Source organism: Heterodontus francisci, chromosome 11, assembly GCF_036365525.1.
Source record: "Heterodontus francisci isolate sHetFra1 chromosome 11, sHetFra1.hap1, whole genome shotgun sequence".
Taxonomy (NCBI): Eukaryota; Metazoa; Chordata; class Chondrichthyes; order Heterodontiformes; family Heterodontidae; genus Heterodontus; species Heterodontus francisci.
In genome coordinates, this window is record NC_090381.1 from 117,622,522 (window position 1) to 117,641,754 (window position 19,233).

Genomic DNA, 19,233 nt, shown 5'->3' on the forward strand with positions numbered 1-19,233 from the left:
ATGACAGAATTCTTCATTAAGATAGAGAGTGAGAGTGTTGATTCTGAGACGAGGGTCCTGAATCTAAATAAGGGAAACTATGAAAGTATGAGGCGCGAGTTGGCAGATTGGGGAACGTTACTTAAAGGGTTTACAGTGGATAGGCAATGGCTAGCATTTTAAGAGCGCAGGGATGAAATACAACAATTGTTCATTCCTGTCTGGCGTAAAAATAAAACCGGAAGGGTGGCTCAACCTTGGCCTACAAAAGAAATTAGGGATAGTATTAGATCCAAGGAGGAGAAATATAAAATGGCCAGAACAAGCAGCAAACCTGAAGATTGGGAGCAGTTGAGAATTCAGCAAAGGAAGACAAAGGGATTGATTAAGATGGGGAAAATAGATTAAGCTTGCAGCGAACATAAAAACTGACTGTAAAAACTTCTATTGATATGTGAAGAGAAAAAGATTAGTGAAGACAAATGTGGGTCCCTTACAGTCAGAAACGGGGAAATTTATAATGGGGAACAAAGAAATAGCAGACCAATTAAATACATACTTTGGTTCTGTCTTCACAAAGGAGGACACAAATTACCTCCCAGAAATGTCGGGGAACATACAGTCTAGCGAGAAGGAGGAACTGTATGAAATCAGTATTAGTAGGGAAATGGTGTTAGGGAAATTGATGGGATTGAAGGCCGATAAATCTCCAGGGCCTGATAATCTACATCCCAGAGTACTTAAGGAAGTGGCCCTAGAAATAGTAGATGCATTGCTGGTCATTTTTCAAAATTCTATAGACTCGAACAGTTCCAACAGATTGGAGGGTAGCTAATGTAACGCCACGATTTAAAAAAGGAGGTGGAGAGAAAACAGGGAATTATAGTCCGGTTAGCCTGACATCAGTAGTGGGGAAAATGCTAGAGACCATTATAAAAGATGTAATAGCAGAGCACTTGCAGAACAATGACAGGATCGGACAAAGTCAGCATGGATTTCTTCTTCTTTGGTCTCCTTGTCTTGAGAGACAATGGGTAAGCGCCTGGAGGTGGTCAGTGGTTTGTGGAGCAGTGCCTGGAGTGGTTATAAAGGCCAATTCTAGAGTGACAGTCTCTTCCACAGGCGCTGCAGATAAAATTGTTTGTTGGAGCTGTTACACCGTTGGCTCTCTCCTTGCGCTTCTGTCTTTTTTCCTGCCAACTGCCAAGTCTCTTCAACTCGCCACTCTGTAGCCCCGCCTTAATGGCTGCCCGCCAGCTCTGGCGTTCACTGGTAACTGACTCCCATGACTTGTGGTCAATGTTACAGGACTTCATGTCGCATTTGCAGACGTCTTTAAAGCGGAGACATGGACGGCCGGTGGGTCTGATACCAGTGTCAAGCTTGCTGTACAATGCGTCCTTAGGGATCCTGCCATCTTCCATGCTGCTCACATGGCCAAGCCATCTCAAGCGCCGCTGGCTCAGTAGGGTGTATCTGCTGGGGATGTTGGCCGCCTCGAGGACTTCTCCTTTGGAGATACAGTCCTGCCACCTGACGCCAAGGATTCTCCGGAGGCAGTGAAGCTAGAATGAGTTGAGTCGTCGCTGTTGGCTGACATACGATGTCCAGGCCTCACTGCCGTAGAGCAAGGTACTGAGGACGCAGGTTTGAAACACTTGGACTTTTGCGTTCAACATGGATTTACAAAAGGGAAATTATGCTCGACAGATCTACTGGAATTTTTTGAGGATGTAACTAGTAGAATAGATAAGGGAGAACCAGTGGATGTGGTGTATTTGGACTTTCAGAAGGCTTTCGATAAGGTCCCACATAAGAGATTAGCATGCAAAATTAAAGCACATGGGATTGGGGGTAAGGTAAAGACAGGGATACAGAACTAGCTGGCAGACAGGAAACAAAGAGTAGGAATAAACAGGTACCACAGGGATCAGTGCTAGGACCCCAGCTAATCACAACATATATTAATGATATAGATGAGGTAATTAAATGTAATATATCCAGATTTGCAGATGACACAAAGCTGGGTGGGAGTGGGAGCTGTGAGGAGGATGCAGAGAAGCTCCAGTGTGATTTGGACAGGTTGAGTGAGTGGGCAAATACATGGCAGATGCAGTATGATGTGGATAAATGTGAGGTTATCCACTTCACTGGGAAAAACAGAAAAGCAAATTATCTGAATGGCAACAGATTGGGAAAGGGGGAGGTGCAGCGAGACCTGGGTGTCCTTGTGCACCAGTCACTGAAAGTAAGCATGCAGGTGCAGCAGGCAGTTAAGGCGGCAAATAGTATGTTGGCCTTCATAGCGAGAGGATTCGAGTACAGGAGCAAGGATGTCTTGCTGCAATTGTACAATCACAGAATCAGACAGTGCAGAAGAGGCCCTTCGGCCCATCGAGTCTGCACTGATGCATTAAAACACCTGATCTGTCTACCTAATCTCATTTGCCAGCACTTGGCCAATAGCCTTGAATGTTATGACGTGCCAAGTGCTCATCTAGGTACTTCTTAAAGGATGTGAGGCAACCTGCATCTACCACCCTCTCAGGCAGGGCATTCCAGACTGTCATCACCCTCTGGGTAAAAAAGTTCTTCCTCAAGTCCCCCTTAAACCTCCCGCCCCTCACCTTAAACTTGTGACGCCTCGTAACTGACCCTTCAACTAAGGGGAACAGCTGCTCCCTATCCACCCTGTCCATGCCCCTCATAATCTTGTACACCTCGATCAGGTCACCCCTCAGTCTTCTCTGTTCCAGCGAAAACAACCCGAGCCTATCCAACCTCTCTTCATAGCTTAAATGTTCCATCCCAGGCAACATCCTGGTGAATCGCCTCTGCACCCCCTCCAATGCAATCACATCCTTCCTATGTGGCGACCAGAATTGCACACAGTACTCCAGCTGTGGCCTTACCAAAGTTCTGTACAACCCCAACATGACCTCCCTGCTTTTGTAATCTATGCCTCGATTGATAAAGGCAAGTGTCCCATATGCCTTTTTCACCACCCTATTAATCTGCCCTTCTGCCTTCAGAGATCTATGGACAAACACGCCAAGGTCCCTTTGTTCCTCGGAACTTCCCAGTGTCAGGCCATTCATTGAATACTTCCATGTCAAATTACTCCTTCCAAAGTGTATCACCTCACACTTTTCAGCGTTAAATTCCATCTGCCACTTTTCTGCCCATTTGACCATCCCGTCTATATCTTCCTGTAACCCAAGACACTCCACCTCACTGTTAACCACTGTGCCAATCTTTGTGTCCTCTGCGAACTTACTGAGCCTAACCCCCACATAGTCATCTATGACGTTTATATAAATGACAAACAATAGGGGACCCAGCACAGGTCCCTGTGGTACGCCACTGGACACTGGCTGCCAGTCACTAAAACAGCCGTCTGTCACCACTCTCTGTCTCCTACAGCTAAGCCAATTTTGAATCCACCTTATCAAGTTACCTTGTATCCCATGTGCATTTGCTTTCTTGATAAGTCTCCCATGTGGGACCTTGTCAAAGGTTTTGCTGAAATCCATGTAAACTATATCAACTGCACTACCTTCATCTACACACCTGGTCACATGCTCAAAAAATTCAATCAAATTTGGTAGGCATGACCTCCCTCTGACAAAGCCATGCTGACTATTCTTAATCAAATTTTGCCTCTCCAAGTGGAGATAGATTCTCTCCTTCAGAATTTTCTCCAATAGTTTCCCTACCACTGACGTGAGACTCACTGGTCTGTAGTTCCCTGGCTTATCTCTACAAGGCCTTGGTGAGACCACACCTGGAGTACTGTGTGCAGTTTTGGTCTCCTTATCTGAGGAAGGATGTTCTTGCTTTGGAGGGAGTGCAGCGAAGGTTCACCAGACTGATTCCTGGGATGGCAAGACTGACGTATGACGAAAGATTGGGTCGATTAGGCTTGTATTTGCTAGAGTTTAGAAGGAGGAGAGGGGATCTCATAGAAACCTACAAAATTCTAACAGAACTGAACGACCCGGGTTCAATTCTGGGTACTGCCTGTGTGGAGTTTGCAAGTTCTCCCTGTGTCTGCGTGGGTTTCCTCCGGGTGCTCCGGTTTCCTCCCACATGCCAAAGACTTGCAGGTTGATAGGTAAATTGGCCAGTAGCAATTGCCCCTAGTATAGGTAGGTGGTAGGGAAATATAGGGACAGGTGGGGATGTGGTAGGAATATGGAATTAGTGTAGGATTAGTATAAATGGGTGGTTGATGGTCGGCACAGACTCGGTGGGTCGAAGGGCCTGTTTCAGTGCTGTATCTCTAAACTAAAAAACTAAACTGGAGAGACTAGATGCAGGAAGGATGTTCCCGATGGTGGGGGAGCCCAGGACCAGGGGTCACAGTCCAAGGATAAGGGGTAAGCCATTTAGGACTGAGATGAGGAGAGTTTTCTTCACCCAGAGAGTGGTGAACCTGTGGAATTCTCTAACACGGAAAGCAATTGAGGTCAAATCATTAAATATATTCAAGAAAGAATTAGGTATAGTTCTTAGGGCTAATGGCATCAAGGGATATGGGGAGAAAGCAGGAACAGATTACTGAGTTTGGATGATCAGCCATGATCGTATTGAATGGCGGAGCAGGCTTGAAGGGCCGAACAGCCTACTCCTGCTCCTATTTTTCTATGTTTCCAATATAGAACGGGGAAAGACACTGAGAACAGAAAGTCCTGCAATGCTCTGTGAATAGCTGTTCCTACTGGCAGTCATGGTTTTGTGAAGGGGAGGTCGTGTCTCACTAACTTGATTGAGTTTTTTGAGGAAGTGACGAAGATGATTGATGAAGGAAGGGCAGTGGATAAAAGCAAAATACTGCGGATGTTGGAAATCTGAAATAAAAACAAGAAATGCTGGAACCACTCAGCAGGTCTGGCAGCATCTGTGGAAAGAGAAGCAGAGTTAACGTTTCGGGTCAGTGACCCTTCTTCGGAACCGAAAGAAGGGTTCCGAAGAAGGGTCACTGATCCGAAACGTTAACTCTGCTTCTCTTCCCACAGATGCTGTCAGACCTGCTGAGTGGTTCCAGCATTTCTTGTTTTTATTTAAGGGCAGTGGAAGTTGTCTATATGGACTTCAGTAAAGCCTTTGACAAGGTCCCTCATGGCAGACTGGTACAAAAGGTGAAGTCACACGGGATCAGAGGTGAGCTGGCTCTGTCATAGAAGACAGAGGGTAGCAGTGGAAGGGTGCTTTTCTGAATGGAGGGCTGTGACTAGCGGTGTTCCGCAGGGATCAGTGCTGGGACCTTTGCTCTTTGTAGTATATATAAATGATTTGGAGGAAAATGTAGCTGGTCTGATTAGTAAGTTTGAGGATGCCACAAAGGTTGGTGGAGTTGCGGACAGTGATGAGGATTGTCAGAGAATACAGCAGGATATAGATCGGTTGGAGACTTGGGCAGAGAAATGGCAGATGGAGTTTAATCTGGACAAATGTGAGGTAATGCATTTTGGAAGGTCTAATGCAGGTGGGAAGTATACAGTAAATGGCAGAATCCTTACGAGTATTGACAGGCAGAGAGATCTGGGCGTACAGGTCCACAGGTCACTGAAAGTGGCAACGCAGGTGGATAAGGTAGTCAAGAAGGCATACGGCATGCTTGCCTTCATCGGTCGGGGCATAGAGTATAAAAATTGGCAAGTCATGTTGCAGCTGCACAGAACTTTAGTTAGGCCACACTTAGAATATTGCATGCAATTCTGGTCGCCACACTACCAGAAGGACGTGGAGGTTTTGGAGAGGGTACAGAGGAGGTTTACCAGGATGTTGCCTGGTCTGGAGGGCATTAGCTATGAGGAGAGGTTGGATAAACTCGGATTGTTTTCACTGGAACGACGGAGGTGGAGGGGAGACATGATAGAGGTTTACAAAGTTATGAGCGGCATGGACAGAGTGGATAGTCAGAAGCTTTTTCCCAGGGTGGAAGAGTCAGTTACTAGGGGACATAGGTTTAAGGTGAGAGGGGCAAAGTTTAGAGGGGATGTGCGAGGCAAGTTCTTTACACAGAGGGTGGCGAGTGCCTGGAACTTGTTGCCGGGGGAGGTGGTGGAAGCAGGTACGATAGCGACGTTTAAGAGGCATCTTGACAAATACATGAATAGGATGGGAATAGAGGGATACAGTCCCCAGAAGTGCATAAGGTTTTAGTTTAGGCAGGCATCAAGATCGGCGCAGGCTTGGAGGGCCGAATGGCCTGTTCCTGTGCTGTACTGTTCTTTGTTCATTCAGAAGTCCCTGCAAGTTGTATATATGGCAGAGGCTACAGCTAAATGATGGCTTGGGGCCCCATATGAGCTTCAGGCTGAGGTTCCCACATTGGTACAGTCAGGACTTCTAATGGGGAAACACTGATACAAGCATCTTAAACACAGAAAAGGCTGATATATGAGCAAGGCATATCATTCTCTTGTAAAGTTTGTAATTTTTTTGCTCCATTATGTTACAAACTTTATTTCCAATGGTTAAGTCTACAACTCAGTGACAATAAAAGAATGCCACCAAAATGATTTTCAAAAGGTTTTCGATTGAATCATAGATTCATACAATAATACAGCACAGGAGGCCATTCAGCCCATCAAGTTTGCAATGGCTTTCAAAGAGCAACCCAGTTAGTTTTGTTCCCTCTTTCTCCCCTTTTCTCTGCACATTTTCTACTTCCAAGTATTTATCCAATTCTTTTTCGGAGGCTTCCACTGAATCTGTATCGAATACCCTTTCAGGCAGTGCATTCCAAATCCTAAAAACTCATTGCATTAAAAGGTTATGTACAAACATAGGAATTGGGAGCAGGAGTAGGCCACTCGACCCCTCAAGCCTGCTCTGCCATTCAATAAGATCATGGCTGATCTGATTGTAACCTCAGCTCCACATTCCCGCCTACCCACGATAATCTTTCACTCCCTTGCTTATCAAGAATCTATCTACCTCTGCCTTAAAAATATTTAAAGACTCTGCTTCCACTGCCTTTTAAGGAAGAGAGCTCCAAAGACTTACGACCCTCTAAGAGAAAAAATTTCTCACCTGTCTTAATTTTTTTTCCAAAAATATACTTTATTCATAAAAATTTGTAAAAAAAATACATTACAAAACAGTTCAAAACGGTTCAAATTTGACATTTTGGAAAGTACAACAGCATTCAGATTCCATCGATACAGAACATGAGTTGCCTCACAACTCTTTCCATTCCATTTTATGTGCAATGTACATTTGCATTACACAGCAAAACCATATTTGGTGCATACAGCCTGAGGGTTCGAGCACCTCGGTATATTAGGACGCGAGGACCTTTCCCCATTGAGCTTTTGCGGCAACTGCCCCAAGCTTTAGTGCGACCCTCAGCAAGTAGTCCTGGACTTTGGAATGTGCCACAACACTCTGTCGTGGACAACGCTTTGCACTGGAAGACCAGCAAGCTTCGGGCAGACTAAAGAGCGTCCTTTCACCGAGAGCTGCTCGGCATGAACCGCGTCTCTTTTCACACCTGCTTTGCAAAGGCACATTCCAGAAGGAGGTGGACAACGGTCTCTTCCCCACAACAGCCACCTCGAGGGCAGCGTGCAGAGGCGGTGAGACTCTGGGTGTGCAGGAAGGATCTGACAGGGAGGACCCTTCTCACCACCAGCCGAGCTGATAACTTTGGCAGTCTGCTCGGGAAACATCCAACAGGATCCACCATCTCCTTTTCCTGTAGGGCCCTGAGGACATTCCGTGCGGACACTGCCTGATGGATTTGTGTTCAAAGGTGTTTTTCCGCACAAACCTCTCCATGAAGGATAGGTGGTATGGCACGGTCCAAATGAATGGAGTGTTCCACAGCAATGTGACCAGACCCATCCTTCGCAACAGAGTACCTCAGCAGGTAGTGACACTTGGTGCTTGCGTACTGGGGTCCTACGCAGCTTGATGTAGCCGCAGACAAAGGTGGCCATCAGGATGAAGGTAACGCTGGGTACGTTTTCTCCCCCTTTATCTAGAGGTTTGAACATCGTGCCCGTGGACATGGTCCATTTTCGATCTCCAGATAAAGCGGAAGATGGCTCGGGTGACCGCCAAGGCACAGGAGTGGGGTATGGGCCAGACCTGCGTCACGTACAGTAACAACGTGAGCGCCTCACACCTGATGGCCAGGTTCTTACCCGCAAATGAGAGAGAACACTGCTCCCACATGCCCAGTTTCTGTTTTACCATGGCTACTTGCTCCTTCCAGTTTTCGCCGCATGCTCCGGCCCCTCCGGACCACATCCCCAGCACCTTCAGGAAGACTGACCTGACAGTAAAGGGGGCAAAGGATCGGTCATCCCAGTTCCCAAAGGACATGGCCTCGCTCTTGCCGTGATTTACTCTGGCGCCTGAGGCCAGTTCGAACTGGTCGCAGATGCTCATCAGCCTGCGAACGGACACTGGATCCAAGCAGAAAACAGCAACATCGTCCATGTACAGGCAGGCTTTAACCTGAGTGCCTCTGCTGCCTGGGATTGTCACCTGTCTTATGCCTGCATCCTTCTTAATGGACTCAGCAAAAGGTTCAATACAGCAAAGACAGGGGAAAGAGGACAGCCCTGTCTGCCTCCAGATTTGAATGGAAAACTTTCTGATTCCCACCTATTTATTGAGACTGCACTACTGATGTTTGTGCAGAGTAGTTGGATTTTTTTAATTCATCCATGGGATGAGCGCGTCACGGGCTAGGCCAGCATTTATTGCCCATCCCTAATTGCCCTTGAGAAGGTGATGGTGAGCTGCCTTCTTGAACCGCTGCAGTACATGTGAAGTCGGTACACCCACACCCACAAGGGAGTTCCAGGATTTTGACCCAGCGACAGCGAAGGAACGGCGATCTAGTTACAAGTCAGGATGGTGTGTGACTTGGAGGGGAACATGCAGGTGGTGATGTTCCTATGCATTTGCTGCCCTTGTCCTTCTAGTTGGTAGGGGTCGAGGGTTTGGAAGGTACTGTCTAAGGAGCCTTGGTGCGTTGCAATTCAATGGTGGATTCCCTCCCCAAACCTCATTTTGGAGATTACATCCATGATGTAGGTGTGCGGTATCCTGTCAAAAGCCTTCTCCTGGTCCAAGTTGATGAGGCAGGTGTCCACCCCTCTGTCCCGTACATAGGCGATCATATCCCTGAGTAGCGTGGGGCTATCAGAGATCTTCTTGCCGGGTACAGTGCAGGTCTGATCAGAGTGAATCACCAGCTCCAGAGCAGACTTGACCCAACTGGCGATGGCTTTGGGCAGAATTTTGTAGTCTACAATGAACAGTGAGATGGGCCGCCAATTTCTGATTTCCTACCTTCCATTTGTAGATGAGGGCGATGATGCCTTTCCTCATGGATTCAGACATGCTGCCGGCCAGAAGCATACTCTCATACACTTCTAGCATGTCTGGACCGACCCAGTCCCAGAGTCGAATACAACTCGACCGACAAGCAGTTACTTCCAGGAGTTTTACAGGTCTCGAAGGAACTGACGGCCTTTTTCAGCTTATCCAGAGCTAACAGTTTGTCCAGACTCTCTACGTCCTGTCATCCAAGACCTCTGTGGCAGATGACAGGAAGGACTGGGAGACTGTGGACTTCACGTCGTACACAAGAACACAAGAAGTAGGAGCAGGAGTAGGCCATTCAGCCCCTCAAGCCTGCCCTGCCATTCAACAAGATCATGGCTGATCTGTCCCAGGCCTCAACTCCTCTTTCGGGCCTGCTCCGCATAACTGTACAGCCCAGCATAAAAGGATTTGCTGATCTTTAGTATGTCAGACGACGTTACTAAGCCGCCCTCTTCCTTCAGGCTGCTGATTACAAAGCTCTCTGTGTGTACCTTTTGGAAGAAGAAACACGAGCAGGTCTCAACCTGCTCAACGAAGCGGACTCTGGCCCGGATGATGATTTTGGAGGCCTCCGTGGCAAAGAGCGAGGCCTGCTGGCTCTTCACCTCTTGGAGGTCCTTCTTGACCTCAACCCCCATTGACTGAGAGGAGCAGATTCTGCATGCTTTTCTGGAGTTGGGATAGTTCCCTCTGTCTTTCTTTTGCCCGCTAAACACCTTTGAGGATGAAGAACCTCTTGATGTTCGCCTTGATCGCTTCCCACCAGTTAAGTGGACGACGCCTTATTTTTAAATTGTGACCCCTAGTTCTAGATTCTCCCACAAGGGGAAACATCCTTTCCACATCCACCCTGTCAAGACCCCTCAGGATCTTTCTTATGTGTCTCAATCAGGTCTCCTCTAACTCTTCTAAACTCCAGCAGATACAAGCCTAGTCTGTCCAACCTTTCCTCATAAGACAACCGTCCCATTACAGGTATTAGTCTAATAAACTTCTTTGAACTATTTCCAACTCATTTACATCCTTCCTTAAATAAGGAGACCAATACTATACACAGTACTGCAGAAGTTCTTCCTCATATCACCTCTAGCTCGTTTACAAATCACCTAGTTATTGTTTTTTTTCAAAGATTGGTAGCTGTTGCTTCCCATTCTTAATTTTCTTTTCCAACTTCATGTTTTATGATTTTCACTCCTGCTTTCTATTTGCTGATTGGAATAACTCCTAACTGTTCAATTGCGATTTGTTCCTGTTTCATGAATATAAAATTTCATATGCATACAGGTGTGATATAAAGTTTGCATATAGAAATATTTAACTAACTCAAATTTCATAAAACAGCAACTAAACAAACAGTAATGTACTGAACCAGTGCATATAAATGAAAAACAATCGTTAAGTTCTTAAAACTACAAAACAAATATGGCCACCCAGTCACAATCTGGGCTCTGACCTGCAGCCTGAATAGCAATTGAAATCTGAATGACCTCATCCAATGTTTAGTTCACAATTAAACTTTGTGGCTTTCAAGGGACACAGCTTCACCTTAGTAGCAGATTATATCATTTTATGATACGGCATAAAAAGCAAAATTTCCGACTTAACATCTGCCACAGGAGCTCCACCTGTAGATATACAAACCATTTCAAATCCTTAGATATCAGACTATAACTCACGACTGGTATTTTAGGAATATCCCTCTCTTATCAGCTCTCTCATTCCCTAGCTCCATTTCTCATTTCTTCTTTTCTTCCTTCATTGTCCCTCTCTCTCATACGCTTGGTTACTGGTACTGACTCTTTAGCAAAGACTTTCCATCCGAACACTACACCTTCCCTGCCCTCTCCCGCCCCAAACCAGAACCGATTTTTCAGTGGATCTGTGGCACTTGAGTGTTGAAAGTTGCTGCAACCCTGCCTCCCTGTGATTCCCCATTTCCTGGTGCAGCTGGTGCATCACTCTATCATGACAATAACATGCAACTCAGAGAACCATGTCCTCAGATAAGAATGGGAGCACTTTTAGACAAACTCATTCCCTCCAGGTTTTCCTTCCTCTTTAATAATCACTTTCATCCTTTTGTGCTGTTCATACTGCAACTCTTCAATCACATCTTTGGGGATCAGAACTAAGTTTTGATAAAAAGCATATTAAATGTTATATAGTACTAGTAATATCTACAGCCAAGCAGCTGTCATAGCAACTTCTGTCTGGAAGGGTTTTTTGAGGAATGGGCAGTGGAAAGATCTATTTAAGCTTTTGTCAAGCTATACCTGTAATTTCCAGTTTCCACACCCAAAGAAAAATCAATTACATATATGTACAGGGTTGCAGTCAGTTTCTACATGTACACCAACACCCAGCTCTACCTCACCACCACTTCTCTCAAACTCTCTACTTGTCAGACCGCTTGTCTGACATCCAGTACTGGATGAGCAGAAATTTCCTCCGACTAAATACTACGAAGAACAAAACATTGTCTTTGGTCCCTGCTACAAACTCCATTCCCTCGCCACAAACTCCATTCCTCTCCCTGACAGCTGACTGAGGCTGAATCAGACTTTTTGTAACCCTGGCTACAAGATGAACCTCCGACCATATATCGGCACCATCCCTAAGACTTGCTATTTCCACCACCATTACACCATCCGGGTCCGCCACTACTTCAGCTCTGCGCTGAAACCCTCATGCATGCCTTTGTTACCTCTAGACCTGTATATTCCAACACACCCTTACATTCTATCTCCATAAAAGTGAGGTCATCTAAAATCCTACTACCCGCATCCTTACTCACACTAAGTCCTGTTCACCTATCACCCCTGTGCTCACGGACCTATACTGGCTCCGAGTTAAACAATGCCTCGATTTTAAAATTTACCTGAATATAGCTTTGGAAATTTGTCTTCTAGCTATCAAAAGTATTTCAAAAAGCTATTAAATATATTTTGTTAGCGACATGATTTAATTAGCTAAATGTTACTGGTATATCCAGGAAAATATGCATACTTAAATTGCAGGATTTGGCTTCAGTTAACAGCATCACCACTCTCAGCAAAAATGTTAAAGTCCAAGTCAAGGTTTTAAACCTTCCATGAAAATATTTTTTTTTAAATTCAATGGATAAACTTAATTATGTTGTGAATAATTACATTCTTAAATTTTGTTTAAGAGTTTATTTTAGGAATTATATTTTGGTTATTAGTTCAACTGAAATGTCTTTTTCAAAATAAATGTGATCGGATTCAATCAACAGACTGCGACAGCAAAATATTTACAAATAGTTTTTTCCCCATTATAAAGGTTTCCATTCAAAATGTTAACATTAAGAAATTTACAGGAAGTACAATTTGTAGACAGGAAATGCTCGTTATGCAAGTATATTAGATCAGAATTGTAGGTGTGTTGAAATGACTCAGAATCCCAAAACACAACAAAGTAAAGAGAATTATGAATGTTGGACTACCTAAGCACCCACTGGGAAAATGAAAGTTCTCCCCGAAAACTACAGGCCTGAAAGCAAACATTATATCACGATTCCAGGGTGGGACATGGTAATCAAAGTGATATCTGAGAGAATAAAATAAAAGCAAAATATTGCAGATGCTGGAAATCTGAAATTAAAAACAAGAAATGCTGGAAATATTCAGCAGAACCAGTTCTGATGAAGGGTCATTGACCTGAAACGTTAACTCTGCTTCTCTCTCCACAGATGCTGCCAGACCTGCTGAGATATCCAAGAGAAGTGGCTCAGTATAAGGAGTGAAATGTTATTAAAGAGAAATTCATTGGCTTGACGACAGATTCAAAGCCCTGCAAGTAGAATTACATTTTCCCCATGCACACAGAATGATAGAGTCAGTGTCATTATGGCACAGGAGGTGGACATTCTGCCCGTCAGGTCCTTGCTGGCTCTCTGTAGAACAATCCAATCAGTCCCATTCCCCTGCTCTATCCACATAGCCCTGCAAGTTCATTTTCCTTAAGTGCCCATCCAATTTCCTTGTGAAATCATTCATCGTCTCTGCTTCTACCTCACAGGAGGCAAGTTCCAGATCATTGCCACTCACTGCATATAAAAGTTCTTCCTCACATCCCCTCTGCATCGCTTACCCAAAACCTAAAATGCGTCCCTTAGTCCTTGTACCATCAGCTAACGGGAACAGTTTTTCTTTGTCTACCTTAACTCAACCTGTCATAATCTTGTACATCTCTATCAGATCTCCCTTCAACCTCCTTTGCTCCAGGGAGAACAGCCCCAACTTCTCCAACCTAACCTTGCAGCTAAAATCCCTCATCCCTGGAACTATTGTCGTAAACATCCTCTGCATCCTCTCAAGAACCCTCACATCCTTCCTAAAATGTGACCAGAACTGGATGCAATACTCCATTTGAGGCCTAACCAGAGCTTTATAAAGGTTTGGCAAAACTTCCCTGCTTTTGCACTCAATACTTCTATTTACGAAGCCCAAGATCCCATATGTTTTGTAGCTACTCTCTCAATATGACCAGCCATCTTCAAAGATCTATGCACGTGAACTCCTAGGTCTCACTGTCCTTGCACACTCTTTAGAACTGTGCCATTTTGTCTATATTGCCTCTCCCTACTGCCAAAATGCATCACCTCACACTTACCTGTATTAAATTCCATCTGCCACTTGTCTGCCCATTCAGCTAGCCTATTTATGTCCTGTTGCAGCCAATTGGTATTACCCTCACTGTTTGCCGCACCTCCAAGTTTCGTATCATCGGCAAATTTTGAAATTTTACTCAGTATTCCAATATCCAAGTCATTTACATAGATCAAAAAAGCAGTGGTTCTAGAACTGAGCTTTGGGGAATATCACTGTCTCCCATCCCCCAGTCTGAAAAAACAACCATTTACCACGACTCACTGTTTTCTGTCCTTAAGCCAATTTTTTTTTAATCCAAGCTGACATTGACCCTCTTATTTCATGAACCTCAATTTTGTTAACCAGCCTTTTATGGAATACTTTGTCAAACACTTTCTTAAAATCCATATAGACAACATCCATTGCTTTCCCTCCATCAACCTTCTAGGTTAGTTCATCAAGAAATTCAATTAGCAAGTCAAGCATGATCCACCATTTACAAATCCGTGCTGGCTATCCAAGTGTCTGTTGTCTTTTTCCCCTGACTGTTTCTAAAACTTTACCCACCGCTAATGTTAAACTAACTGCCCTGTAGTTGCTAGGACTGTCCTTTGACCCTTTATTGAATTAGGGTGTCACATTTGCCACTCCCAATCCTCTGGCACCTCCCCTATATCTCGGGAAGATTGGAAGATTATGGCAAGCCCTTCTACTAGCTTCACCCCACCTCCTTTAGCAACCTGGGATGCAAGCCATCTGGACAAGGTGACTTATCTACCCGAAGCATAGCCAGCCTTTTTAGTCCCCACTATGTCTCAATTTTTATCCATTGTCTCTGCTCTCTCTGTACTCCAATGAAATATGAAGGTTTCCCTTTTGTGGAATTCAAGACTTTGCAGGTTTTTTAAATCTTGGTCTGTGATAGCCAGGAGTTTCAACAGTCTAATAATCAGGGCTATAAAACATTTGGCATTCCGGCAATAAAATGTGATGCATTTTACAGGGCTTCATCAAATGGATTCCAGTGAGATGGTGGCGAGAAGACTATTGTGTACTCCTCCCTAGAGCAAAATAATCACAGACTGGAAAAGCGTTTGGTTTAAAATGAGGCACGCCCCAGTCTATTTGGCACATCCTTCAGTTTAAATCACTGTCAAGCTGTGGAAGCTACAACACCTGCCTCTAACTGAACAGTGTGATACTACCAGAGGGGACCCTGTGTCTTCACAAGATTACCTTGATTTCCGTGTCAGTTTTGTGTTTGAGATGAGAAATGTTATTGTTGGAGTTCTGGAAAACTGCCACTTCAAGCACACCCAGCTCATCTTCAGATATGCTTTCATATTAATATAGCACTGTGCAAGCAGTGCCTCTATCTCCCAAAGTGGAGGTCTTGCTATCAGCCCTGAAGCACATGTGTAATGCAACACAGAAGTAAACTTGCTGGGTTCAGTAAGACCCATAGGTGTGAAGGCCTCGGAAAAAGACAGGTCCGGAGTGAGAAAAGGCTTTCCGTCTCATCAAGCCTCTGTGTTCCACAGCCCACTTATTATTCTATCCTAATGTCTCCTTCCTCACTTTTTGCTGCCCTACTTTAACAAATTATCTCCATTTACCAACCCTGAAACAAAAATCAAAGCTACTACTATCTCTATAACTTCCAATTCCCTTCACAGCTAACAAAAGATGCAATTAACCTCAAATTAGCTCCCTCCTCACCATACAATTCATAATGATCAGTTCTCCTGTGAGCTTTCCCCTCTTGCTTCTCCAGCGCTTTAAGTAGATTATTGAACACCCTTTTCCTTCTCCCTTAATTGTCATAATTTTGGTATTAAAATTTACTGCACCCTCTCCAATCTACACTGTAGATTTCCTCTTAACCCTCAGTGTTTTAGCATTTAAATCATAACCTTATTAACTCAACTAACATAACTAATCATTTGCTGCTTTAACCTGTATTCTCACTTGTTTTCAGTTGCTGGTATGCTGGAGTATGGAACCTATGCTTAGTTTCCTACTGTGCTACATTGAGGGCAGTGACCTAACTGGGGAACCATTGCATGGACGCTGACAGCTATTCAGTGGCCATTCTGCATGACAGCGGAAACAGCAAGGATGATAAGTGCGTCACCATGGGAGGCATCACTGTTAAGCCCAATCCTTTCTGTATCCGACATATACAGAGCTGCACTTTCCAGCTGTTGTCACTGGATAGCTCTGATGAGTTCTGATGAAAGGTCACAGACCTGACTCGTTAACTCTGCTCTCCACAGATGTTGCCAGATCTGCTGAGTATTTCCAGCACTTTCTGTTTTTGTGTCACTGGATAGCTGTCAGGATTGCGAAACCTGAAAGCTTTTCTCCCTCCCTCGGCAATGAGCTCAATTATACCATTCATATCACAACCCTGAATGTGACCAGGACAGAGTGGAGACTGAATCCAAGGCTGTTCTGCTCTGTATTTGCCCACTAATCCAATGAGAAACAAACTAAGTTGTTTAAGTGTCATGAGTTTTTTTTTGTTATTCATTCAAGGGATGTGGGCTTCGCTGGCTAAGCCAGCATTTATTGTGCATCCCTAATTGCCCTCAAGAAGGGCGGCACAGTGGCAAGCACCGCAGCCTCACAGCTCCAGCGACCCAGGTTCAGTTCTGGGTACTGCCTGTGCGGAGTTTGCAAGTTCTCCCTGTGATCGCGTGGGTATCCTCCGGGTGCTCCGGTTTCCTCCCACATGCCAAAGACTTGCGGGTTGATAAGTAAATTGGCCATTGTAAAAATTGCCCCTAGTGTAGGTAGGTGGTAGGAGAATTGAGGGAAGGTAGGGATGTGAGGGAAAATGGGATTAATGTAGGAATAGTATAAAATGGGTGGTTGATGGTCGGCACGGACTCGTTGGGCCGAAGGGCCTGTTTCGGTGCTGTATCTCTCTATAACTCTATGGTAGTGGTTGCAGCCCATATTCTCCACATACCATTGCAACAATTTTATTTTGAAAACACATTATCTGTTGCTTGGGTTTCAGCTCTATGCAGCAATGCTGCTAAAGCAAGCCAAATATTTATTGAGTCATTGAATGCAAATTCACAACTACTGCATTAGAAGATGAATGAGGCACAAAAGTAGGCTTCTGTATCCAAGAATAATAGAACTCTGATCAACATTGAAGAATTGGAGAGGTGGTTGAAGGAAAGGAGAATAAAGGGATGAGAGAACAGGGTAGTCATATGAGCCTAGGTGCTTGTGTGGAGGATATATACCAACATGGACTGGTTCAGCCAAATGGCCAGTTTCCATGTTGAAATTTCTGTTATTCTTGGAAATCAGAACCACCTTACTCATCCTCCAGTTAACTGAAAAGTCTAATACAGAATCAGAACAGCTGGCACGTGGGAGAGATTTCGCAAGGCCAAGTGATAACCACTTAGTCAGCTGAGCATTTACAGCCAGCAGGGCTGAGAAGCCATGGACTTACCCACAGACGGCAGCCAGACATGCAATCATTCCAAATCTGGTTTATGAGAGGTACACCCAAGAGCCAGTACAGACTGAGAGGTCTCGATCTTTCTAATAGAAAGACTCCTTTTTTGTGGATCCTATACACTACAGATCAACATTTGGAAATTGCATTGTGCATTATTAGTGCAAGCACTTATGAAAATCCTTAATCGACTATTTTAGCACAACCATTTAATTTTAACAGGGTTAGGCCTCCTTTAAAATAGAAGAGAAAGAAATTTCCCTGGTAGGCCTCACACCTAGTGAGAGGTAGTGGAGTTTGAAGAGAACAGAGGTGATGGAACATGGACCTTTGTGCAAGAGGACTGCTGGCTAATCTTGGATTAACCGGAATTTGACATTGAAGACATTTCCTGGTTAGATGACACACATGATAATTAACTCTATAGGTCAGTATTGGTGCCTTCACAGGCACAGCTGTTAATATTACATGCTTGCTGCAGAGTGCGTTCACAAAAAAGCCTTGCATTTATATAATGTCTTATCTCATCTCTGAGAAATGTCTCAAACTGCTTCACATAAATTAAAGTACAATCACTGCTGCTATATGGAAAAAATGTGTTACCTTTTCCACATCAAATTAATATTTGCTCCAACTTTTCCCTTGCAGCAGTTTCTATTTTTGATTTCTTGGTTGTGGAAAGTCTTTGCAGATTATTCAGAAAAGGCTGTGGAAGATCAGGGAGGCTAAGAAAGATCAAGCACAGCCAGGGGGAAATAGGGGGCTAGGACAGGGGGGGGGGGGGGGGGGAGGAAATAGGGGGCTAGGACGGGGGGGCGGGAAATAGGGGGCTAGGACGGGGGGGGGGGGGGAAATAGGGGGCTAGGACGGGGGGGGGGGGAAATAGGGGGCTAGGACGGGGGGGGGGGGGGAAATAGGGGGCTAGGACGGGGGGGGGAAATAGGGGGCTAGGACGGGGGGGGGGAAATAGGGGGCTAAGACAGGGGGGGGGAAATAGGGGGCTAAGACGGGGGGGGGAAATAGGGGGCTAGGACGGGGGGGGGAGAAATAGGGGGCTAGGACGGGGGGGGGGAAATAGGGAGCTAGGACGGGGGGGGGAAATAGGGGGCTAGGACGGGGGGGGGGAAATAGGGGGCTAGGACGGGGGGGGGGAAATAGGGGGCTAGGACGGGGGGGGGGGAAATAGGGGGCTAGGACGGGGGGGGGGGAAATAGGGGGCTAGGACGGGGGGGGGGAAATAGGGGGCTAGGACGGGGGGGGGGAAATAGGGGGCTAGGACGGGGGGGGGGAAATAGGGGGCTAGGACGGGGGGGGGGAAATAGGGGGCTAGGACGGGGGGGGAGAAATAGGGGGCTAGGACGGGGGGGGGAAATAGGGGGCTAGGACGGGGGGGGGAAATAGGGGGCTAGGACGGGGGGGGGAAATAGGGGGCGAGGACGGGGGGGGGAAATAGGGGGCGAGGACGGGGGGGGAAATAGGGGGCTAGGTCGGGGGGGGAAATAGGGGGCTAGGTCGGGGGGGGAAATAGGGGGCTACGACGGGGGGGGGAAATAGGGGGCTACGACGGGGGGGGGGATATAGGGGGCTACGACGGGGGGGGGAAATAGGGGGCTACGACGGGGGGGGGAATAGGGGGCTAGGACGGGGGGGGGAAATAGGGGGCTAGGACGGGGGGGGAAATAGGGGGCTAGGACGGGGGGGGAAATAGGGGGCTAGGACGGGGGGGGAAATAGGGGGCTAGGACGGGGGGGGAAATAGGGGGCTAGGACGGGGGGGAAATAGGGGGCTAGGACGGGGGGGGAAATAGGGGGC

At 45.9% G+C, this 19,233-nt stretch overlaps 1 protein-coding gene across 10 annotated transcripts in view; it reads right to left on the reverse strand.

Annotated features, from left to right (window-relative positions):
* tp63 (tumor protein p63) overlaps positions 1 to 19,233 on the reverse strand; it is a 399,995-nt gene that overhangs the window by 306,526 nt on the left and 74,236 nt on the right. For 2 of the 10 annotated variants that reach the window (XM_068042837.1, XM_068042840.1), the window contains exon 2: positions 18,025 to 18,127. The exons of the other annotated variants lie outside the window; for them this stretch is intronic. In XM_068042837.1, the coding sequence (XP_067898938.1) occupies positions 18,025 to 18,035 (11 nt within the window). In that variant the 5' untranslated portion in view covers positions 18,036 to 18,127. The remainder of the gene's footprint in view (positions 1 to 18,024; positions 18,128 to 19,233) is intronic. 10 annotated transcript variants of the gene reach the window in all.